The sequence below is a fragment of the Neofelis nebulosa genome, chromosome 8, assembly GCF_028018385.1.
Source record: "Neofelis nebulosa isolate mNeoNeb1 chromosome 8, mNeoNeb1.pri, whole genome shotgun sequence".
In the NCBI taxonomy this organism is placed as follows: Eukaryota; Metazoa; Chordata; class Mammalia; order Carnivora; family Felidae; genus Neofelis; species Neofelis nebulosa.
This window is the reverse complement of record NC_080789.1, coordinates 90,870,268-90,896,525: the sequence shown is the minus strand read 5'-3', so window position 1 is coordinate 90,896,525 and position 26,258 is coordinate 90,870,268. Positions and strand designations below refer to the sequence as shown.

General features: G+C 34.5%; 1 protein-coding gene and 1 pseudogene across 1 annotated transcript in view; one reads left to right on the top strand and one right to left on the bottom strand.

Annotated features, from left to right (window-relative positions):
* Window positions 1-26,258, top strand: part of PIK3C2G (phosphatidylinositol-4-phosphate 3-kinase catalytic subunit type 2 gamma) — a 352,823-nt gene that overhangs the window by 123,990 nt on the left and 202,575 nt on the right. The window contains exons 15-16 of the mRNA XM_058743529.1: window positions 2,815-2,945; window positions 10,840-11,028. Coding sequence (XP_058599512.1) covers window positions 2,815-2,945; window positions 10,840-11,028 — 320 coding nt within the window. The remainder of the gene's footprint in view (window positions 1-2,814; window positions 2,946-10,839; window positions 11,029-26,258) is intronic.
* On the bottom strand, window positions 13,348-16,321 carry LOC131483713 (tetraspanin-2-like; annotated as a pseudogene).

Genomic DNA, 26,258 nt, shown 5'->3' with positions numbered 1-26,258 from the left:
AGGGGCAGAGAGAGAGAGAGAGAGAGAGAGAGAGAGAGTCCCAAGCAGGCTCTGCACTGTCACTACAGGGAGTCTGATGCAGGGCTCAATCTACATAAGATCATGACCTAAGCCAAAATCAAGTCAGACACTTAACTGGTGGAGCCATCCAGGCACCCCTAAGTGGCCTTCTTCTTAAACCAGTTCTTCCTTACTCACTCACCCAAAGTATTTTACTTTACCTAACATTTTATTACAGGCTTACTTTTCATTATCAACAATGTTAGGGGGAGGCAACATTCTTATTATTGATATGAGTCCTTTGAACACAGTACATTTGCATCCTAATGTATCAGAGATTTGTTTTGTTTTGTTTTTTCTTTACCATCTCTGCTGAAGTGTCTTATGGATCCCTCTTTTACAACTCCTTCCTTAAGACTTACCAAAACTGCCATCCAGTTGGTAGGTATGCTTTCTTGCCCCTGAACTACTATAGCCCTTCTGGTCTAATATTTGTGTGCCTTATAAAATCCAAAATACATCTACAGTCTAGAGAGTAGTTCTTTGAACAAGCTGACAGAATCATGGGGCCCCACGCTAGGTCCATGGGCACCTATGGCCATGGACGCTAGGGACATTCACAGAAGCTCCTTCAAGGCATTCCAAGTCATGAAATCATAGTAGGAACCATGGTGGTCAAGTGTAAATGAAGAAGGATGAGGAGAGGAAGTGAAACAAGATGGATAAACCAAACACAAGAAACCAATATCCAAGTATATAAGGAGGTGTGAATTAGAGGGTTGATGATCAGGTATGAATATTTTCCCATACCCCAGAAGAAAGAGCCTCATAATTTTTTGTTGTTATTGTTCTTGCAATCAGGAGTTTATCCTCAATGCTTGAGGCAGGAATGTAACAAATAGGTATCATGGCACATGCAATGGAGACATTTGAGATCTCCGGGATTACTCCATTAAAAATAATTTTGAGACCAAAGGCAGGCTTAATTAATCATAATCACAGAAGAAGACCAGAGTCTTCTTAATTAGGCTTTAAGTTCTCTGAAGGTGAGGATACTTTTTATATCCTCCATAATCCGTGGTACCCAAAAAAAATTCTAGAGCAAATATAATGACATACACTTTAGGGGAACTTCACTTCTGTGAAAAATTAGAACAAACGTCATCTGAGAGAGATTCTAATCTTTTCTATCAATGGCTCAAGAACCAGTAATTTTATCTCCATAACATATGAGATAATGCAATTTGTATAAGGTGTCACTCATATATCAGAAATTTAAAATTTGTAAGTGAAATATATCAAATTTTATTATATATTTGTGCAAAGGGATATTTCTATATTTTCATCCAATAGCTTTAGTTTCCTCACCCACCCTGCCCTCTACTTAAAACCAACATGAAATGGAACTAGCTCATCAAATACTATTTCCAGTATTTTTTTATTTATTTATTTTGAGAGAGAGAGAGAGAGAGAGAGAGAGAGCGCATGTGAGCAGGGGAGAGGCAGAGAGAGAGGGAGATTGAGAGTGAGAATTCCAAGGCTCCATGCTGTCAGTACCGAGCCTGACATGGGGCTCAATCTCACGAACCATGAGATCATGACCTGAGCTGAAATCAAGAGTCAGACACTTAACTGACTAAACCACCCAGGTGCCCTGATTTCTAGTATTTTTATTTCATGTGTTTAAACATATTTGGGCATGCAAAGAGTAACTTGTAGCCTGCTAATATTAGAGTTAGTTCTCTCTAAGACACCCAAATTAATCTTTTTTTTTCAAGAGGCAGAATTTATTATAATATTATTTTTCTGTGACTTAGTTCTTTTATCATGTTGGAGTAATAAGTGGTTCAATATAACAAAAATTATACCAAAAACTAATGTAGCAACAAATTGTAGAGGTTATAAAATTGCTAAAACTTTTTTCTAGTAAATAACCCAAATAGATTCAACTGTATTTCAAACTGTATCCTACAGTCTACCTTATAGTGTTCCTCAATTTTCTCTGAGATCCCAAACGAACGTAGTTCAGCAAAGAAAAATTATTTACATTTTTCAATATGAAAAAAATGTATTAAAACATTAAACACACATATGGAGCACTAAAATATCTAGCTCATTTACATAATTTGAAACTGTATATTTTGTTAACTGTTTTTTTTATTTACTAGAATCATATTTTCACTGAAACATGATTTAATGGAAAGCATATTCTGCCCCAAAAAAAGGCCTGAATTCTAGCCCTATCTATAAAGCTAAATGATAGAGCCAGAGCAAAAATACTCTATTTGGTTATGCACTTGCAAAACAGATCTTTACCAGAGATTTCATGTCTACAGAGTCGTTCATAGCCCTGTAGATTCCTGAGGAAGAAACCAACATAAAGTAATTATTTTTCTATTCCCAGGTGTTTACATGAAAATCTTTAATTACCATTTGCAATTTTTATCATTTAATAATAGAAACACATTTTGATACTGAAATGTAGAAAGGATAATTTCAGCATTAAACAAAAACATAATATTTAAATTTATGAAACCTCAAATATTCTTATTATTTTTCTCATTTTCCTCACACAACATTACAGATTACTAATTTATACCATTTATATAAATAATTGAGTATTTTCCAAATACCATGTCTATTTTAATACCAAGTTCAAACCCTAATGATTCTTTTAAAAATATTTTTAAGTAATAAAGAGCACAGACACATAGGAATTTTCCTTTAGTTTCTACAAACCTAAGATAGAGATTAAATTAATGGTGCATTTTGAGGTATTCAATACATGACAAATCTTTTTTTTTTTTATTTCAGATTGCTTTTCCAGCTACTGAGTGGGAGTATATGAAACTTGATTCTGAAGAGAATAGAAGTAAACCAGAAGAACCACCAAAAGAGTGTTTAAAACATATTTCCAGACTTTCACAGAAACAGTCTCCCTTACTGTAAGTGACCCAGGTCTTGTGAGTGAATTTTGCCTGATGTTCATAATACCAACAACCATATTGGAAGCACCGGTATCTTTAAAGAGTGAACCTTCTAACAAAACTCCTTTCATTTTCTAAAGTGACACCTGTTGGATGATCAATTAATGTTTAGGAGCTAAATTAGAATTTTTATGTTTTTTAAAGATTTTTCTCCCATGGCATTTAGCAACTTTAACTTTAGTCAAAGGATGAATAAAAAGATTGGCAATCGTTTAGTTTGGTACAACAAAGCAGAGACTGATTAGATATATTTCAGTGTTTAACAATGATAAACCATTGTTCAACCATCCTTCAACTGAGTAGAAAGTTGTTTTAGTAGACTGGAAAAAGCAACACTTAATTTTTATGCATATTTAAAGAGAATAGATATAAATCATGTTTTAATAGTACTAAATTAGTGGCTAATGCGTACTTAAATTTTGTCAAGCACTCATTCTCTGAAAAATGATATCAAATCCCAGGAAGAACTATAAGAGAACTAGTGATATTGGTATTTTCTACTTGGTAATATCTAATCCATCACTGATGGTGCTCATTAATAGCATGCAAAAGCATAAAACTTAAGAAGTAACTTTTTAAGTATATACTGTGATGATATATAATGTGATAAAGCTTTTTATTCCAAGAATAAGAAATTGTTTAAATATTTTGAACAAGAGAGTAATGTGATCTAAATAATCTTTTTGAGTGATCTTTGTACCACAAGTTGAAGAATGTATTGTAGAGAAAGAAAGAATGGAAGCAGTAGAGCAAGAAGGTTGATATAATTTTTTAAAGCAAGAGGTCATGGTGGTTAAGACTAGGGTGATGACAACGGACATTGGTAGAAATGGCTAGATTTGGGAGACGTGTTTTGCAAGTTGAGAAGACATGACTTGATGAGTAATAGCAATTAGGGGATAAGCCAACCGAGAAAGCAAGAAATCAAGTTAAGTCAATAGAGGATCCAAAGTTTTGAAAAATTGAATGGGCAGATGTTAGAGTCATTTTCTGGAGAAGGAATAAGTTTGGGCCATTTCAGACTGAAGTGTTCAGTATGATCAAGAGTTCTGTTTTGGAGAATCTTATTGCTGCCCTGATTTCTAATTTCACTTTGTAATACTCTTTTCCTCAAGCCAGTGACATCAGTCTCCATGTACTTCCCGTCTCAGGGCCTTTTCATTTGTTGTTCCCTTTACCTGAAATATTCCTTCTTCAGTTCTCCACACAACTGAGTCATCTCATTCTGTAGGTCAGGTGTGCACTGAACTGTGATCTTCTCAAAGAGTTCTTTGACTCCCCTATCTAGTGACCTTTTTCTCTTTACTCTCTACCTTATTACCTTTTATCATCACACATAACACAATCTATTGTCATCTTCTTCATTAATGCATTTTTTCCTTGTCTTCCTCATTAAATTGTAAGAATCGAGAGAGCAAGAAACCCATTTATCTTGTTTGTCGCTATATTTCCAGTACTGTACGCTGTGCTTAAAAATACTGCATGTAAGTGGTGCCTGGGTGGATCAGTCGGTTAAGCGTCAGCCTTCAGCTCAGGTCGTGATCTCACAGTTCGTGGTTTTGAGCCCCGCATCGGCCTCTGTGCTGACAGCTCAGAGCCTGGATCCTGTTTCAGATTGTGTGTGGGTGTCTCTCTCTGCCCCTCCCCTGCTCGTTCTTTGTCTCTGTCTCTCAAAAATAAATAAACATTAACAAAAATTGTTTTAAATACTACTTGTAAAATAAATGTTATAATGAATAAAGTTCCCTCACATAGTATCTGATATAAAAAGTTACCTTAAGGGTTGTAAATGATGGACATTCTCATAGTCCTTATGATACATTTTGATAATCCATTGTTATACTAAACTACTGTCAACTAGGTGAAGCATCTTTTCCTACCACTTACTCAAAAATATAAAAGATTACATTTAACAAATGTGTCACATACCAGACTAATATATTTTTAATTGGGGATTTTTTAAATATGAAAAAGATGCCATGCTTTGAAATTTTAAATATATTCAAGCAAAAAAACATCAAAGCAACAAATAATGACAGTAACTTCCTTTAAATATTAGGAGTTTGTGTTTTTAAATTTACCCCAGTGAATCTCAACTTGTTTCAGTCCTCAGTTTCTACTTAAATTAATAATTTACACATAAAACAAGCAACATTTTCCTCTGTTTCACTTACTCAAATACAATTATTAACCTCAAACCAGGACAATTTTATTCTGGATTCTGAAAAAGAACAGCCTTCAATTTGATAAAACTTGTGTTACAATCAGATTCACTTAAAAAAAAGAATCAGATTTACTTGTTTCAAAATACCACATTTTGTCATTTAGTTGATGACAATTGTTCCTTCTTTCAAATTGATCAAATGTAATCAGAGTCAGGAAGTTCAGACTCAATGAAATTCAATGAAAATATACTTACAATATTTGTAAAAATTTTAATATATATATATATATTTAAAAGGTTTTGTTTTTATTTATTTTAAGAGAGACAGAGTGTGAGTAGGGGAGGGGTGGAGAAAGAGGGAGAGAGGAAGAACCCAAGCAGACTCCCTCATGGTCAGTGCTCAGAGCCTGACACGAGGCTCAGACCCATGACACTGCAAGATCATGACCTGAGCCAAAAGCAAGAGTCAGAGGCTTAACCTACTGAGCCACCCCAGCACCCCTAAAATAATATATATTCTTGATGACAAGTAAAAAAATGTTTCTAGTATGAAGAAGATTCTAGAAAAAAAGATAGGAAAATATTTGTTTTGAAAGAAATTAATGCTTCCACTTCTAGCCATGAAACGCACCTATCCTCCTAACTTAAAGGAATATGACACGAGAAAATACATATGAAATAACTGATTTCAGAAATTGGACAGGGCTTGAGGTGAGCTCATGAATAAAGTGGTTTTCAGCCTAGAGGCACTTTCTACATTATGGCTCTGGGAGCCATAATCAAAGAAGAGGTCTTGCTGAGATTTAAAAAAGAAAAAAAAAAGTGGGCAGAGATCAGATTTTAATGATGCTGAGGCAGCTCGAATTTCTAGTGTGTAATAGTAAAGAGAAGGAAGATGTATAGGATAAGAGCTGCAGAAATATGTAACTGAGTACTAAGCTACTCATGAGCAGGTAGAGAGTTTGCAGGGCCTGCAAAGGAACCACCACAGGGAGAAGTGAAATAGATACAGATTCCACAGACTGCACAATGCTGGGAGACATAGAAATATTGGCCAATAGAATGAAGAAAGATCCCAGAACACCTCAAGCATTCAATAAAGAAGTCAGAAAGATGCATATTAGGAGTAAGTGTACTTTAGCCCAAGATTAAAAACTATGCTACGCCCAACGTAACATATTATAAAAACAAGTCTCAAAAGGCTGAAGCTCATCTGCTAGTACTTGAACTGCCTACTAAAAAAATTGAAACATTCAACACCCAAAAGATGGCAAAATGCAGACTCTCAAAAATGGAGCATTTTAAATATTTAACATAAAATCAATAATTGCTAGACATAGGAAGACTCCAGAATATATAATCATAGCCTGGGATAGGAGGAAGCAATTAACAGAAACAAATCCAGATATTTTAAAATTAGTAGAAAATGATTTCAACACAACTGTTATAAAGACATCTATGGATTTCCAAAAACAAGATGTATATGGTTGAACAAATGAAATCTCAGTAAAAAAATAGGAAATTTAAAAGCTGGAAAAAACACAGTATCTAAATTTTTAAAAAATTACTGGAAAGACTTAATAGATTTCATAATAAAAAAAACAACAGTGAGCTTGAAGAGAGGGCAATAGAAAATTAGCCATGTTGAAGTACAGAAAAAAATAATCCTAAAAGGAGTGTTCGATTCTTGTGACCTGTTAGACTGACAATATATGTATTAGACACACAGGAGTGGAGAGAAAGATGAAGGCAAAAAGAAAAGGTGATAATAGTCAAAATTTTACAAATTTGTTTTAAAATTGAAACCACAGAAAAAATAAATAAATTAATTAAAATGAAAAATATAAAATTCAACCCACAGATATAAGAAACTTAGCAACTCCCAATCAAGTACACATGCATACCCATATTATAGTCAAATTTCTAAAAACTGAACATATGATAAAAATTTTTAGGGGCACTGGGAGGCCCAGTCGGTTAAGTGTCTGACGGTTGATTTCAGCTCAGGTCATGATTACATGGTTCATGAGTTGGAGCCCCGTATCAGGCTCCTCACTGCCAGCATGGATTAGATGCTTGGGATTCTCTCTCTCCCTCTCTTTCTGCCCTTCCCCTGTGTGCATGCTCTCTCTCTCTCTCTTTCAAAATAAATACATAAACTTAAAAAAATTTTTTTTAAAGCATTAGAGAAAATGAACAAATTCCATACAGGGAACAACCACAATATGAATTGCATGTTTCTCATCAAAAACAATGGAAGCTGAAAGATAGTAGAATATTATCTTACATCTAGGAAGGGCAAAAGAAAATCTATCAACTTAGAATTCTATAACCAGTAAAATTATATTTCAAAAGTGAAGGCAGAATGAAAACATTTTCAGTTAAACACAGCTGAATTTGTTTATGATCAGCTTATCTGTACCATAGAAATCTTAAAGGAAATACTACCAGCTGAAAGAAAATGATAACTAGATGAAGCTCCAACTATAAGAATAAATGAAAATCATCATAAAGGGAAAATAGGTAGGAAATAAAATTACTCTTACTTACATATTTAACAATTTCTTTAAAAAATAATTAATTATATTTTTATAACTATATAAATATATAATGTATTGCTGCATTTATAATATATAAAATTAAGGGGCACCTGGGTGGCTCAGTTGGTTAAGTGTCCGACTTCCGCTCAGGTCATGATCTCATGGTTCATGGATTTGAGCCCGTGTCCGGCTCTGTGCTGACAGCTCAGAGGCTGGAGCCTGCTTCAGATTCTGTGTCTCCCTCTCTCTCTGCCCCTCCCCCGCTCATGCCCTATCTCTCTCTCTCTCTCTCTTTCTTCTCTCTCTCTCTCTCAAAAATAAATATGACAAAAAATTTAATAATATATAAAATTAAAATGTATAACAACTGTAATAAAAATGAGAAATAGAAGAATGGAAACACTGTTTTAAGGTTCTTATACATAAGGCGGTATAATATTTATCAACTGTTGGCTGTGATATACTGAAAGATAATACTGAAATCTCTAGAGAACTACACCCCCAAATTTTAAGTGCACATTTACGGGCTAAGAAGAAAACGAAAATGAAATACCAAGAAAAAATTGAAAAGAAGACAGGAAAAAAAAGGGAAATGGGACAAAGAAATGATTTGAACAACAACAAACTAATAGCAATATGGTAGAATCAAACCAATTATATCCATGTTATGTTAAATATAAATAGAATAAAAACTCTAACTTAAAGCAAGAAATTGTCACCTACATTACAAAAGCAGTATAAAACTTTATTCTGTTTACAGTCATATGTTTTAAATATAAGGATTCACCTACATTAAAATTTTAAAAATGGAAAAAAATATGTGAGGAATTTATGTCATCTTGATAGATTTAGGGAAAAAAACAATTGATAAAATTTAACACTCATTCATAATAAAAACTCATGAAACCAGGAATAGAATAGAACTTTCTCAACTTTAAAATCCTGAGTTAAATCTAGATCAATGGAAAAAATCTAAAGTCAACATCATATTAAATGGTGCAAGAATGAATGTTTTCCCCCTTCCTATGATGGGAAAGCAAGGATATCTATCTAAGTATTTCTCCTCAATGTTGTATTGGAAGTCCTAGCCAGTGCACTATGGTAAGAAAAATAAATGTGTAAAACTGGGAAAGAAGGAAATAAAACTTCCTCTCTTTTCAGATGACATGATTAAGTAAAATCATAGCATTCAACATCAATGTACAAAATGCAATTGTATTTCAGTGAAAAACAGAAAAATTTTGTTTTAAAGTTCAATTTACATCAAAACCTCTACACTAAAAAGTATAAAACTTTTCTAAGAGAAATGAAAGAAAAGGTTATATCATATCATTGATTAGAATACTCCCTATTGTTAAGATGACAATTCTAATTCTCCCCAAATTAGTGATATAGATGCCACTATGCACCCATTAAAATGATAGTATCTTGAAATGGGCAAAATCAAGTGTTGGCAAGAATGTGGTATAATTGGAACTATCATACTCGGCATATAATAATGTACAATTTTACAAACATTTTCAGAAAATAGTTTTTTTTTAAAGGTAGACAGACACCTGACATAAAACCCAGTCATCCCCCTCCTAGGAACTTCCTAGGAGAAATGAAAAATCTATCCAATCTAATACATGCACACGAATGTTTATAGCAGCTTTACTCATAATATCCCCAAGCAGGAAATTCAAATGTCTATCAGATAGGAGAATGGATAAGCAAACTGTGGTGTATTCATATAAAAGAATAATACTCATTAATTAAAATTTCTGGACTACTAATATACTCAATAATATGGATAACTTTAAAACATTATACTGAATGAGAGAGGCTATAAATAAAAGCATTTACTCTATGATTTAATATTTATGAAGTTCTAAAGTAGGCAATATTAATCCAGAGTGAAAGCAATCCTACCAGTGCTTGCTTCTGTTTGTTTGCTTGAGAAAACTTTATCTTGAAAGGAATGTGGTTTTCATTCAGTACATGCATTTGTTAAAATTTATTGAACTGCGTGTGTGCATTCCTTTTGATGTAAATTATGCTTCAATAAAAGAAAGTAAAACAAATATGTCTTGTTCAATATTGGGGAAAAACAAACTTAATCAGAGCAAAATAATTTGTTTCAATAATAATTCAGTAATAACTTTGTCATGGCATTTTTTCTTCTGAGGACTGTCTGGTGGGGAAGGTAGTGACAAAACAGGACAGGAGCCCAAAACATACTTTAAAAATCTCTATAATCCATCCCTTTTATTTTGTAGATTAAGATGGCTTTTAAAAATGTAGAGAAATGTAAGCCTTTAAGATATTTTAATATTTCTCATTATCCTTATTGGAAGTTTTAGCTAACTTAAGCTAAGCAGCATTGTCAGTTTGGAGGAGACAGTGTTCAAAAGCTGTCATTGTCATGTGAGAAATGCTGTCCTCCAGTTGAACTGTGGTTCTGAATGCTTCTGCTGAAGTGTGAGCAAAACATGATAAACTGTCAGCAAGTCAATGGCCCTAGTCCTAGATTTCCATCTTCTGTTTGGAACCATTCTCCAGGGGGAAACACTTGGGCATTTAAATAAATCCTATTCACTGGCATTTTAACTCCAAACTTCCAGCTAAATATGAGAATTTAAAGCCCAAATCCAGGGATGAATTGAGTTTCTTTGTTTTCAAAGTTTAGAGCAGAGTTTTCTGAACTCTGATGAAACTTGCTTTGAGATGAAGGAATATCATCTTTAAAAGATGACATTTCTTCACGGGCCCATTTGGGTCTAAATTAATTTGTAAAGAAGGTAAGAGATTACCTCTGTTCTAAGTAGTACACGTTGCAGGATTCAGATAAAACTTGGTCAGCCCTAAAGGAGGCATAGATTTTGTTAACCAAAATGACATTGTTGTTGTTGTTGTTGTTTTTTAAGTGACAAAGGTAAGAGGAAGAAAAAATAAATATGAATTATCTGAAGTTTATTTTATTTTTCTATAAAAGAACAAAGTTAGGGAAGTAAGCTAATAAACTCTCAAATTGTTCCAAGAAAGTAAAGAACTTGTTTTCCAAAGTAAAGTAAAATAAAAGTCAAAGCACTGAGTAAAATTTTGTTCTGTAACATTTTTTTAGTGGAGCAAACTCCAACAAATTACAGTTTCCAATCTGGTTTTGCAGACTCTCTGAGGAAAAGAGAAGATACTTATGGTTTTATCGTTTCTACTGCAATAATGAAAACTGCTCCCTTCCTTTGGTCTTGGGCAGTGCCCCTGGATGGGATGAAAGAACTGTTTCAGAAATGCATACCATTTTGAGAAGATGGAAATTTTCTTGCCCTTTGGAAGCACTTGGACTTCTGACTTCTAGGTAAGAATTGCAAAAACAATCATGGTATTACTGATGAGAAAATTTGAAGAGAAAAAAATAGGACTATATGATTAATTCAATAGCTATTCTGGTTGTTCCCAATTTCAATAGCTATAGACATTAAATTTAGACAAATGTAAACTATGAATACAAATTTTAAACAAATCTAAGCTATAATTGTGTCTCCAGTGCTAAACTGTAAGTATAATTAATGGTCACAGTCTCTTGTGTGAAGATTACATGAAGATTACATTACTCTTACAGAAATAACAACAAAATTAAATAGGGAAAAATTAAATTCTCTACTCTGACCCCTCTCAAAAGAAAAAAAGTCCTGAATAACTGGGACCATATCTTTTATTATTGAAGTATACAAAGTGTGGCAAAATATCCCACATATAGTAGGTGTACAATTAATATGCCAATGATAATGATAAGAATAAATTATAATAATATATAAATATATGTTATTTATTCTCCAGATAGTCTCTCAGAATAAAATACACAAGGATGCAATCAGGGGTGGAGGAATGATGTCTTTTTATAGTTAGGGATAAATGTATGGGAACAAGTGTGGAAGCTGGCTATCTAGTTTGGGGAAACAGCTCTTTTTTGGCTTCTATTCTTTATTAAAAGCCAAGACGAGCTTTTTTAAATCTGTCTTGATAGCATCAGTTCAGTGATGCCATAAAGAAAGTCTGTAATCTCTAGAATGAGAGAAGAGTTGTGGCGACCAGTTCTATTCTGATTTCTCTCTCAAGGTCCTACAGAGGAGAAATGTGGAAGAGAGAGTGACGCAAAAGACTTTTCAAACTGATATAGTTAGATTTATGTTAAATTAGTGTACTTTCCAAAACTTCTGGGATGGAAAAGGAGGTGAAAGGGTTTTCTTTTTCTACCACAATGAGATACCACTTCATACTCACTGGAATGGCTATAATCAAAATCAAAAAGACAAATAACAATAAGTGTTGGCAAGGATGTGGAGAAATTGAAAAACTCATGCATTGCTGGTGGGAGTGTAAAACGGTGCAATCATTTTAGAAAACAATTTTCAGTTCCTTAAATATTAAAAACTGAGTTACTGTATGACCCAACAATTCCACTATTAAGTATATATCCAAGATAAAATACATGTTCACTCAAAAACTCATATGTGAATGTTCAGAGCAGCAATATTTATAACAACAAAAAAGGAGTAACAACTCACATGGCCAATAACTAATTTGTGGATAAATAAAATGTGGCCCATCCATACAATGTAGTATTATTCAATAATAAAAAAAGGAATGAATACTAATACATGTTAAAACAAGAACAAACCTTGAAAACATTATTCTTAATGAAGGAAGCCCATCACAAAAGACCACATATTATATGATTCCATTTATAAGAAATGTCCAGAATAGGCAAATCTATAGATACAGAAAATAGATTAGTGATTGCCTAGGTCTAGGGGAGGTTGGGGGAAAAGAGGGTTGATTGATAATGAACATGAAGTTTCTTTCTGTGATTATAGTTACACAACTCTGGGAATATGCTAAAAACCATTGAACTGTACACTTTAAGTGAATTGCATGACATTTGAATTATATCTCAATAACACTATTAAAATTTGAAAATAATAATTGTAAAGTTAAAAATAGAGGTATGAATCTCTGTAATATCCAAAGCATAATTTTCTCACCAGACAATATTACAACTTTCTAGTTTCTAAAGCATAAGCCCACTTTATTGGGTGGCAGGGGATTATTATTGTTTTACTAAGACAGATCTTGGTCTATTTTAAAGATATTTAAATGTGTCGATGAATTCTTTTTTTATAAAGTTTATAGACTATTAGAAAAATCTTTTTTTTTCAATACCCACATTTTTAAACTTTATCAAAGCTTTTTGATCTTTTTTTCTGAGGTAAATAGGTTGTTGCTCTGACATAACAAGAATCAGGAATTCCCATCAAACAGATTTCATTATGTATAAAGTATATACCAGATATAGGCAGATCACACACGAATATGCTTTCAGTCAACATAATTAGTAGCTATTCCCTCAAGGGGTAAACCAATAATTAGCCAAATGTATATTCAGGTGCAAATGTACAATTAAGGGAAAATTATTTTAGATCCTAAGTGTCCTATGAATGTTAAAAATGACCTAGCTCCTGCAACAGCTGTATGAAAGCTGTAGGTTACAATTTTCATGTCAAAGTAGCTTCATATCCCATCTCTTGAGTTTAGTATTGCATAGCAAAGGACCATGCTGAATATCATGTGAAAGATTACGTGATTCCAATACCAATAAATTTTGACGACTTAAAACTTAATTAACACTGATTATGGTCCCAGTCTCATCAATATATTGCTTGTGTCCTAGAAGCACTTTCAGCTCTGTGGGTTGGATCTCTTCAGAGCTTTTGTTTCACAGCACTGAAATGTTGAGTGGAAGGTACTGACAGCCCTATTTCCTTTTTCACTCTCTGTAAGGTAATAGTTATAAGCCTCCACACACATGGTCTGAGCACGTCCTATAGCTACACCCTTGCCTATAAAAAAACAAATATTCCAATGGTTACTTCAGCAGCAAATATCACCTCTAGGCAGGTAAAAATGCTGAGCACACAATGCAACTGTCTCATGGCTTTCTAGCACTCGAAGAAGCTCATAACTGTTATCAGGACCCCTGTTCCAACCAACACATAGAGCCTCATGTAGAATTACTCTGGTGACCCCTTCTCTGATAAGAAATTCTTCATGGTGCCTCCAAACCAAAACCATAGTCCAAAAGCAAAGACAGCCAACCCCATCAGCCAGGAGAGAAGGTTGAAACCAAGCAGTAAATACTTGATGTACCACGGGCACCTCAGGGGGGCACCCCACGCTGCTCACGCTGTGACAGCACTCTGAGTTCCCAACCCCATGCTGGCTCTGGGAGTCATGGGAGCCTCTTATAAAAATCTTTATCAGAATGAAGCCTATAATATTGCTTAGTTGCTTGTAAAATAAAAGGATTAATATTGCTTGTAAAATGAAAGAATTCACTAAATAGACTTCAATATTCTCTGATCCCTGATAAATAAGCATAATTCTGGGGGTGCCTGGGTGGCTCAGTTGGTTAAACCTCTGACTTCAGCTCACATCATGATCTCATAGTTCATGAGTTCTAGCACCACATTGGGCTCTTGCTGACAGCTCAGAGCCTGGAGCCTGCTTCGGATTCTGTGTCTCCCTCTCTCTCTGCACCTTCCCTACTTGAACTCTGTCTGTCTCTCTCTCTGAAAAATAAATAACATTAAAAAAAAGCATAATTCTGCTTATAGTGAGCCTTCTCTACCTGAACAAAAGCTGAAAATCTAAATAGACTCAATGTTTTATTTTATTTTATTTTATTTTTTAATGTTTATTTATTTTTGAGAGAGAGAGCTTGTGCTCTGAGAGTGCACATGAGCTGAGGAGGGGCAGAGAGAGAGACAGAGGATCGGAAGTGGGCTCCATGCTGACAGCAGGGAGCTGGATATGGGACTTAAACTCACCAACTGTAAGATCATGACCTGAGCGGAAATAGAAAGTCAGATGCTTAACTGACTGAGCCACCCAGGCACCACCTCAGTGTTTTAAAAATAAAGATCAAATCTTTACTTAGTGCTACTTAGTACCATCTAATTTTAATATCCGCAATAACCCTATGAGGCAAATCTGATTATTATTCCAATTGTACCTATGAGGAAACTGAGGCTTATAGAGATTAAGTTGTCCAATGTTACACTATTAAATTGAGGAGTTCAAGTTAAATCCAGAGATTTAGAGCTTGAAATATTTTTAATTTTTTTAGTTTTTAATTTACATCCAAGTTTGTTAGCATATAGTACAATAAGGATTTTATGAGTAGAATCCAGTGATTCATCCCCTACATATAACACCCAGTGCTCATCCAAACAAGTGTTTTCCCTAATGCCTCTTGCCCATTTAGCCCATTCCCCCACTCACAACCCCTCCAGTAACCCTCGCATTGTTCTCTATATTTAAGTCTCTTATGTTTTATCCCCCCTCCCTGTTTTTATATTATTTTTGCTTCCCTTCCCTTATGTTCATCTGTTTTGTATCTTAAATTCCACATATGGGTGAAGTCATATGATATTTGTCTTTCTCTGACTGACTAATTTCACTTAGTATAATACACTCTAGTTCCATCCATGTTGTTGCAAATGACAAGATTTCATTCTTTTTGACTGCCGAGTAATACCCTGTTGTATATACATACCATGTCTTCTATACATATTCATCTGTCAGTGGACATTTGGGCTCTTTCCATACTTTGGCTATTGTTGATAGTGCTGCTATAAACATTGGGTTTAGAGCTTGAAATCTTAACCACTATTCTTATAGCCTTTCTACATACATATTCTAGGCTACTTACATATTAATTTTTTGATATTTATTTATTTTTGAGAGAGAGAGAGAGAGACAGAGCATGAACAGGGGAGGGGCAGAGAGAGAGAGGGAGACACAGAATCCGAAACAGGCTCCAGGCTCTGAGCTGTCAGCACAGAGCCCCACGGAGGGCTCAAACTCAGGAACTGTGAGATCATGACCTGAGCCAAAGTCGGACGCTTAACTGATTGAGCCACCCAGGTGCCCCAAGGCTATTTACATATTAAATATGCAAATAAAACTATCTTAAAATAGTCTTATTATAGTAAATAGCAGTACTTAACCATCTTGTCATGCTTGGATGTTTCTACTTCACTGTGTAATTTCTTTTTTTCCAAACAATCAGATATTTAGAGATTATAGGGACTGGTTTCAAAGTAAAGTGTTGTTTATTGAGCATCATTCAGGAAACTTATTAGAAACTTGATTTATATGAACATTGGACAGTTCCTTATCATGCACCAAAGAAGGTCACTGGAAAGGTTAAAATATTTCCATTGCACTCATTCTATGACTCCCACTTTCTTTAACTGAACTACTAAAAAAAAACTTGAGGACAAGCTGTTTCCAAAAATGAACCTTTCAACTTCTCTAAATTCAAAAGCTGACTTTTCTGAGAACAAACAGTTTGTGCTTGTTAAGTGAGTTGTCAGAGTGAGGTCTTCAGAGATCTGTATTTTTTCTCCTTTGAATAGTTTATTTTTCCAATGGTTTAACCTCTTGAGAACTGGTGTGCTCCATTTCTAGCTCTCAGAAAAATTTTTAATATTTCTGTTTGTTTAATCCCATCCAAAGATTCACCATCTCCTTTTGGTTTATTTTTAGCAAGAGACATGTTGAGATTTAATTTACCTAGCGTAGGCCATAGGGTGTTAATATTTCCACTACTGAGTGCCAGCAGTATGCTCACTGGGTACTGATATTTCCATTAGAGAAGGCAGTGCTGTCAGAATACCAGAGACCAAGGGCGAAGGTCTGTGGTTCTTGGCAGATGGTTGCTATTTTCTTGAACTCTGATGCACAGGCATAACTATTCAACTGCTAATAGCAAGCAGAAATTACCCAAGGAGTTAAAAGACAGTTCAAGGAAAGTATTCATTTAAAAATAGCAACTCTGAACTGGCATCAGAGGATTACATCAGAAACTTAAATAAAAATTTGACAAGGTACCAGAACTTGCCATCCCACATGATGTAAAATTATTATTTTGCGGGAAGAAGAACAATGCTTAACAGGCAGTGCCTTAGCTTCCAAAATCAGTTTCCTTGGAAAAATGTTTCATAAACATGTTTGCACAAAGCCATTACATATTTTATTGTAGAGATTAATTTATAATAAAGACATTTTTGACTAGCATTGCAAATTGGTACTATGGAATATGGAAGAGAGAGGCAGTTATAACTTCCACATTAGACTAAATAGTTAAGTGATTGATAATGATGTATCTTTCCCATTTATAGATTGACACACATATGTGTACTTGGAAATTGACTTGCAATGAATCAAGGAGACTGAATAGTAAGACATAGTGGCTATCCCTAAAAAACAATAAGAGAAAAATACTTATGCTAAAGACTGCCCCACAATATACTCCATACTATAATCAAAGTATTAAGTGCTATATGTGCCCAAAGGAGAGAGAGGCAAATTCTTTCTGAAAAAGTAAGGAAATCTTCACAAAGGAATTGAAAGCTGAGTTGAAATATTCATAGTAATTTACTGAGTGGAGAAGACAGGAAATGGCCTTTCTGGAAGAAAGGCTAACATATGGACAGTTATGGAGTTTCAGAGAATAGTGAGTAATCTTATGTCATATTAGAAGGGAATTGTACTGTGAGACAAGACTGAAAAGGATAGGTTAGTTAGGATGTTTTAGGTCTCATGAGCCAGGTAGTTACTACTGACGCATTTCTGCAGGCCATGGAATTTTGTGAAGAATGGAAGTCATAGAATCAGATTTATATTATACAAGGATAATTCTGGCACCAATGTGAAGGATGAACTAAAAAAAGACAATGAGAGCAAGGATATTAGATAGATGTCAAGTATTGAAATAGTGCATTTGAAAAATGATCTGGGCCTGAAAAATAGTGGAGTTCCTCAGAGCAGATCTGAGAAACATTTCAGAGGAAAGTGAAAAAAAGAGAAGAGATAAGGAAGAATTTGAGCTTTCCATTTTGGGCAAATGATAGAAAACTATATTGTTAATCAAGACAAGGGTTACAGAAAAAAGAAAATTTAGGTGGTGTAAGATATAGAGTTCTGTTTTGGACATGGTGCATAGTTAGAAACCTGTGGGACAGGGGCGCCTGGGTGGCTTAGTCAGTTAAGCGCCAACTCTGGCTCAGGTCATGATCTCACAGTCTGTGGATTCGAGCCCCACATCAGGCTCTGTGCTGACAGCTTACAGCCTGGAGCCTGCTTCAGATTCTGTGTGTGTCTCGTTCTCTCTGCCCCTACCCCACTCGAGCTCTCTCTCTCTCTCTCTCTCTCTCTCTCTCTCTCCCAAAAAATAAAAACACATTAAAACAAAACAAAACAAAAACCTGTGGGACACCTAGGAGAAGGTGACCAGTATACAGTTGTATATTCAGATCTGAAGCCTAGCAGAGAAACCAAAGCTTGAAAAATAATATATGAATTATTGGCTTGAAAGCAGTAATTGAAGCCAAGAAGTAGAGGCACTGCATGTATGTATGTGGAGGAAGTAAAGAAAGAGGCAAAGATGGAGCCCCGGAGAGTAGCAACATTTTAAGAGCAGCATAAAGCAAGCAAAGCTGGAAAAGGCAACAGGAAGAATGACCAAGAAGTCGGAGGAGAGCGAGAAAGGGGTAGTAATTTAGAATTCATAAAAAAAAGGTTTTCAAAGTCTTCAAAGAAGGGTTAAATAAAATTAAGTCTAAAACCAAATCAATGGATTGAAAAATGAGCAGTCACTGATGGTATTAGTGAGAGCAGTTTTAATACTGTAGTAAAATTGGATGCCATACTTCAAGATCCTAAAGAGCAAATGGAAGAAATAAATTAGATAATTGTGACTCTTGAAATAAGACTGATGGGAAAGGCTTTGAGGTTTGGGATTTGTATGCTTGTTCAAATAAAATAGCTTCAAGCATGTTTACAAATTGAGTTGAAGGATGAATGAAGGGAAGATCCAAAAGTAGAGGGATGGGTGAAGTAGCAAAATGAGATGGTACCAACAGCCACTAGCCTGGAATAAAAGTACAAATGGTAATTTTATCCGAGGAAAGGAAGAGAGTAACTTCTTCCCCTCAGGTGGGAGGCAAGGAAAAATATGAATACAATTATAGATAAGTATGAATGCAGAAGAGAAAAATGTGGAAGTTTCAATATTTTCTCTATGAAGGAAGAGTCAATATTCTTCTGATATACTTAGAATGAGAAATGTGGTATAGCATAAACCCAATATACCTTGTATAAATATCTTGTCTTTGTGCACTTTTAGAAAGTTTCTGGTGTTGCTTCCAAATTTCACAGTTGACAGCAAAAACTTTGAAATCAGACGAATCTAGCTCTACTGCTTCGTAGAGCTTATTACCTGAATGACCTTGGACAAATTTCCTTATCTATAAAGCTGGGATAATAACATTATGTACCCATTATGATAAGGTACTTATGAGACCATTCAATAAAATTCTACCAATCATCTTTATCATTACTATCCTCTTCATCATAATTACATCGTTTAGAGTTTTCAGAGTCTTTCAATACCAAACTGTAAATATCAATAAATCCATGGGAATAATTTCATTTCAATTAAGTTTCAATAAGTTAAATTTACTTCTTAAAATGTGTATGATGAAAGAATTAGCAGCTTAATAATAAATAATTCACAACTGAATGACATAGCTTACAAAGCATTTTCACATTACACGATTTGTTCTACAAAACAACTTCTTTAATATTATTAGCAACATTTACAATTACCCCGATTTTATTGATCCCCATTTTACAGAAGAAGAAGTTGAAGCCAAATTTGTCTGCTCATTTACTCAATGGATATTTACCGATGGCTTATTCATGTAAGGCACTTCATTTGGCCCTACAGCTAGCATAATGCACAAAAAAGAAATATAATCCTGCCTTTATGGAGCTGCCATCTACTGGAGGTGGAGAGAAATAGGTCATGCCATATTATAAATGTAAAATGGCAGGTGTTCTAACAGCTCTGAATGAAAGGTACATGGTTCTATGAAAGCATGTAACAAAGGAACCAAACCTTTTCTACAAAGTGGGAAAAGTCTTCCCTGAGGAAGTTTGAGCTCAGATCCAAAGGATGAGTGGGAATGAATTGATGAAAGGGAAGAATAAGAAAAGAGTTTCTGAGAAGAGGGGATCCATGAAAGGGCCCTGGGGCAGAAACTTAATTCAGGAAGCTGAAAGAGAGCCAGCATTCCTGGAGTCCAGGGAAGAAATGTATATTGTAAGATTAGCAGATATGTTAAGATAGAGCGAGAACTGGTGTTCTAAGGACATCTAAACAGGACCATGTTGAGCAACTTGATCTTTATTCTAGTAGCATTGGGAAAGGACAAATGGTTCTAAGTGAGGGAATATTTTGAACAGATTTGCATCTTTTAAAGATCACTCTGGCTTCTGAGCGAAGCATAAATTTGGTGAGAGAAGCGAAAGTAAATGAGGCAAGACAGTTAGGAAGCTATAGAAGTAGTCCAAGTGTCAGAGGATAGGAAGTCAGCCTTACAAGGGTGGTAGTGGTGATGTAATAAAAAACGGAATCAGAACATTTAGGAGTAAAAGTGAGAAGATAGGGGAAGGGCAGTGAAAAAAGGAGGATGTCAAGGATTACTTCTAGGTTTCTTTATAATGCAAGTAGGTAGAAAATGGAAACATTTGCTAAGAGGGAGCACTCTGGGTAACAAATAGATTATAGATTAACCTTCCCATTCAGGTTGGGATAGATTAGCTTTGAGATGTCCTTGAGATAGCCAGTGATGGTTCAAGGGAAAATCTAAGCGAGAGAATACAATTTGGAAATCATCCACAGAAGGATGGGAATTAAGTCAAGGGTATAGATAAATTTGCTTAAAAAGAGAGAGAAAGTGTAAGCTAGGAAAACAAGATCCTTCATATTTAAGCTCAAAATCCCTCATTCTTTTCCATAACATCGTGCTGCTTTTGCATGTAATGTTAAATCCATCCAAACACAAAATTTCTACATGGTGCCTTCATTACACCAGTTGCTTTATGCATTGCTTTTCTAAGCTTGTCTGTAAGTAAAATCAAAGTGTAAACATATAGAACAAAATCAATAACTACTCTTTAAGTATAAATAAGTGATTAATTAATACCATAAATATACAGTTAATTCCCAATTTCTATATGCAAATCCATAGACTATCCATCAGGAAATATCTCTGCACAGTTCCAAATATCTTTGGATCTAGGATTCATACTTATGCCTACTGGGTCATGACTGGGATAATATCCCTATCCAGTTAGATAAATTATACTTCTCCCTATTATGTATCTCTATTGATCCATTTAGAATGCACTAAGTAAAATAAATATTTTCAGGCCTGTCTTGTGGATTTCATGTAAGTATATATGACAATACCTAGTCAAAAGATAAAAAGGTCTTGCTAGAAGTACTATAGAAAGCCTCCTGGCCTAGTGTTCTGGGTATTTGGATTCCAGTTTTAGCGCCACTAACAAATGGCCTTGAGCAAACAGCTCAAACTCTGACTTTTAGATTCTTCATCTGTATAATTAGGAGATTGAACCAGGTCTCCAAGTTTCCTTGAATTCTAATATTCTGCAATCATGTGAAAATCCTTGAACGGACATGAATTATTCAGTGGGTAGAGATTTACAATCATCTTAAAGAATCCTTATTCCCCACTTTCTCTAGAAAGAAATTTCTTCTGTCACATCTGATCATTTTTAGTACTAGAAAAATAGCAAATACATTCATATTGACATTTTATTCCGAGATGATGCTGAGTGTGTCATCAGACTCAAAACCTGCTGGAGAAACTGTTCTGTACTTCTGATAGTTTTCTAATTCTAACCTGACATTGCAGCTTTTAACTGTGAATAGCCTCATGGCATTCTGCATGAATTCTTACTGTGTATTCTGAAGTCTGACATTTCTGTTACACTTAAATTTGATCTCAGATTTCTTTGCTTTTCATTTTACCCAAAGTTGATTTTTTTAAAGGTTGGCATTTGTTACGTCACATTTGGCTTTTACCCATCACTTCAAGAATTCTTTGAGCCAGATATTGACCTTGTATCATTTTTCAAACTAGAAAAAGAAGAACAAAAGAGAAAAACAAGATACGGGGAGAAAATGAGAAAGGAATAGAAGTCATAAAATAACTAGTCAGATGGAAGAAGTTGAAAGGTGTATTTTTCTGTTAAAATTTCACTTCATGATGTCACTGTCCCTTTTGAAGATTGTCGGGATCCTTGGTGATGTTCCTATAGCCCTCTGACAAGGGTTGTAAATGATTGAGGGAAGAGAGGAGGAATGATGTTTCCCAAATCTGAGTGTTGGTCACATGACTTCAAAGCCAATTTGTCATTCAGGGAAAAGATAAGTTGATGTACTTCTGTCTTCAAAAGAGACCATAGGTACTGATTCCTTGACTTATGGGCCCACAACAATAACTCATGCCAAAACTATGTTCTCAAAATTAGGTTTGCAATCCCCGAAGTGCTTACAGGAGTGTTGCAAGGTCAAGATTCTTTCCATAATAATTCTAATATGTCACTTGCCTTTGTCACATGCATTCATTCATGGGTGTAGAGTGTTTTCTGACATGCAGTATTACAACAGATTTAATACAGAAACAGATAGGGGAATCTAGCTGTCTTCTATTAAGCCAGACATTACAGATACTTAGAAAAATCTGAAACAGTATCACTCTTCTCTCTAAATATTTTCTTTATTTTTGAAAACATAGCGATTTTTCATAGGAATATATTGTTTATGTTAACATGTAAAGGGGTTATTGATGTTACTTTAAATGAATTGATAAATATTTCTTAAATGCCCTGGTTTTGTTTCTGATATGGAAATTCTTGATAGATATAACTCACATAAATGAGAACTCTTTGGTATCTTCCATAATTTTTAAGAGTGCTGAAAGGGTCTTGAGACCCAAAACAGGAGAACCCTAAACACTGGTCAGTTTCTACTTCCAGCTTGAACTAAAGAGTTATTACATATTTGATACTCTTCCTTTCCTGCCCACATAAGGATTACCCTTCCAACTTAATCCTCTGCTTGACTAAAAACCTTGTGTTTACACTGTTGGCGAAATACAGATTTGATATTTCCCTAAAGTTCCTTTGAAAATATTTATCTTGAAGTTGCTCTCATTTTACCCAATTTTTTCACCTTTGAGTTTTTAACCATGTCTTAGATTCTTTTATTAACTTTTATAATCCTAGTCTTCAAGGAGTATTTTTTCTTTGTGTTTAAATGAACTCATTGGACAATGGACCATGTGCAATTTTTAAATGCTTCCTTAACAATTATTGTGCAGAGTTATATTTATCTTAGCTGTGGTATTATGTCCTTTTACAGAAGGCAGAGGCTCAATTGTTAGCTCAATTTAGAGGAAACTAAACACTGAATAGATAGAATCACTGCTCATGAAACTCATATCAAACTGAATAGTAAGCCAGTCTGATGTTTTGCTTTTGATCAAAATTGGTTTTGCTCCCCTATTCAGACATGCTTGGAAAGTAAATTAAGTAACCTAAAGTTACTTAAATGAACAATTAAAAAATGATGAATAACCTTAAAGAGGTGATTACTTCACATGAATTCCTGTTACACCTAATTTTAAAAATTCATAATAAATGAAAATTCCTTTCACTTTACATGATCTCCTCTCCAACAAGTAATAGAATTTTACTGACCTTGTATCTTTTTAATATCTCAAATCTGATAGATCACCATTTATTACATTGTAAATGGTCTATTTTCTGTATGAATATAAGCAAGTTTCTTACAAATTTAAATAAATAAGGACCTAGTTAATATCAGCCTGATGAATCTTCTAATGATACTTTTGTTTCTTCCCCAGACTCAAGGTATCATATCCGTGCCTCAAGTAATTAGTAGTCCCAAGGTTAGCAGAATCACTAGAGAGTGGACCCTGCTTTATTATTGGCAGGCATTATGTATACTTTTCAAGCAAATCAGGTCATTGGAAAGTACAATAGCCTGGCTTGTGGAAAATTCAAAATAAGTTGTAGTTCTTCTGTCACATGTGACATTTCAGTCTGTAAATATCACATGACAGTCAGAAAATATGGGTAGCCCTCACCTCATTGAGGAATGTGTTACTGAGCATGAAATGCCAATAACTATATCCCATGAGAATGTTTAAACAATTTCAGACAACATCACAGGCAAGAAATGCCAAGATTTGTGGAACATATTTATCCATTGATCTTTGCCTGAGTTCAGGGCCCTGAAAAGGTATCAAGCATAAATTCTGTAGAGGCAGAGATCCCTGTTTGGACCTATTATACTAAAGAAAATTTTAAATCAGCACAAAAAGTATACTTGTTCTTTTACACAATGATGTTTACTCTTAAAGGGACATACGATTTTGAGCTTTTTTCTAGTACTGATAATGAACTTGTACTTATTCAAATATATTCATAATTATTTAAATGAACCTTAATTTTAAAAAATCCTTATATTTTAGTAACCAATGTAACATTACGTAAAGTTTGAAAAACTTTAAAAAAAATAAGCTTAAAAAAAGAAAACTAAAGTCATCTGTGAAATTTAGTATTAATATTCAGGTATTTGGTATTAACTTTTTTATTTTTCTCATCTTTTTGTCAAGCCTATGGAGAAATATGCACACTTTTATGTACATGCTGGTATTATACTGCATACATTTTTCATAATATTTTCATATCATTAAATATTCTTTGAATATTTTTAGACTACAGATATTCTACCATATGGTCATAGCTTAGTTAACTTTTTATTCTTAGACATTTGTGTTATTTCCAATTACACATATCCTTATACATAGCTCTGATTATTTTTTTAGGATAAATTCTCAAAAGTAAATAGTTAGATCAAGGAATAGTCACATTAAAAATATATTTTAATACATTCTGCTATATACTGCCAGCAATGTATGAAGGGGCACATTTCCCAGGAGCTCCACTAACACTGCCAACATCTCTTTTAATGTGGCCAACTCTTCCTAAAATAAGCAAATGAAAGTTATATTTGGATATGCTTTACTGGTGTTTGGCCTTAGTTACATCTCGGGATGTCATGTGGTTAGCTTCTTAGCAATTTCTCCTCCAATTTCTTTCTAAACTAAATGCAACAGTAGTGAATAAAAAGATCCATTCCTTTCCATTAATGTGTAAAAATGTTCTTTCCAGCATTTTTACATATTAATACAAATATATAATTTTTCTTTTTGAGTGTATAGATGTTGCTAGGGTTTGTTCTATTCCTGAAAAAGTCTGAAAAAAAAAATACATCCTTCTTCTTTATTACCTTCAGATTTGTTTTTTTCTCACTCTTTTGAGAGAAAACAAATTAAAACACCCCTGGAACTTGTATAAGTGGTATTTTTGAGTTAAATCTATTGCTACCAATGTAAATTATTTCAGAGAACAGCAAGACAAATGGGCTCAATAGTATGATTTTTCTCATTATTATCATCACAATCAGTGCATTTTTATTAATGACCCAACACGTATGGAGCATGGTGCTAAATCCTAAGAATTAAAAAGAGAGTATAGAACAATTCTTATCTTCAGTTGATTTATTCACTAGTTGAGAATGATGGCACATATATAAAAACGATAAATTCTAATAAACACTAGCATATCCTAATTGCCCAATGGAGTCAGCCAGTCAATGCCCTTAGAGTTCAGAGAAGTGATTAGTAAACATTGGGGTAGTAACCTTTAAAAGCATTTGACCACATTTTGAAGGAGAACTCAAACTCTGAGAAGAGAAGCTGTTCCACGTGGGGGTTACAGTGCTCACAAAGGTGAGAATGCACATGACATTTTCAGAATAAAAATAATCAGTGAGTCAGCCAGAGCAGTTTATTCAGTATTACAGTAGGAGAAAAATCTCATGTTTGGCTAGCTTTGGCTATCTAGATAAGCAGTATGGACCTAAGAGAGGCCCATTGGAAATAGAAAACCATTTAAAGTTTTATAACAAGTGAATTTAGAAATAATTTAGGGAGGAGGCACCTGGGTGGCTCAGTCAGTTGAGCATCCAACTTGGGTTCAGGTCATGATCTGGCAGTTTGTGAGTTCAAGCCCCACATCTATCTCAGGCTCATTGCTGTCAGCCTGTCAGCGCAGAGCCTGCTTCTGATCCTCTATCCCCCTCTCTCTGCCCCTCCCCTGCTTGTGCTCTCCCCAAAAGAAAAGGATATTTTAAAAAGAAATAATTTAGGGGAATTTTTAAGGTATTACTATGAAAAATATTAATACCAGCATGGGATAATTATGGCCTAGACTAGCTAGATGCAGAAGAAACTAAAAACAGGCGTAATGCTAGAGCCATTAGGATAGAAAAGTCCACTGAACTTGGCAACTGATTAGATATAAAGATAAGAGACTACTAGGAGCTTATTATTCAACTGTGCTTGTATCAGGGATTTGTAATGAATGAGCCTGCCCTCAACCAAGTACATAATATAGAATCCCACTGAGAAGAGTGTGATAAACTCTACAGGAGGCTACAAAGTAGCTGAAACAGCTTTCCAGGTAAATCAGCCCTTGAGTTTTGACTTCAGAGATCAGTTG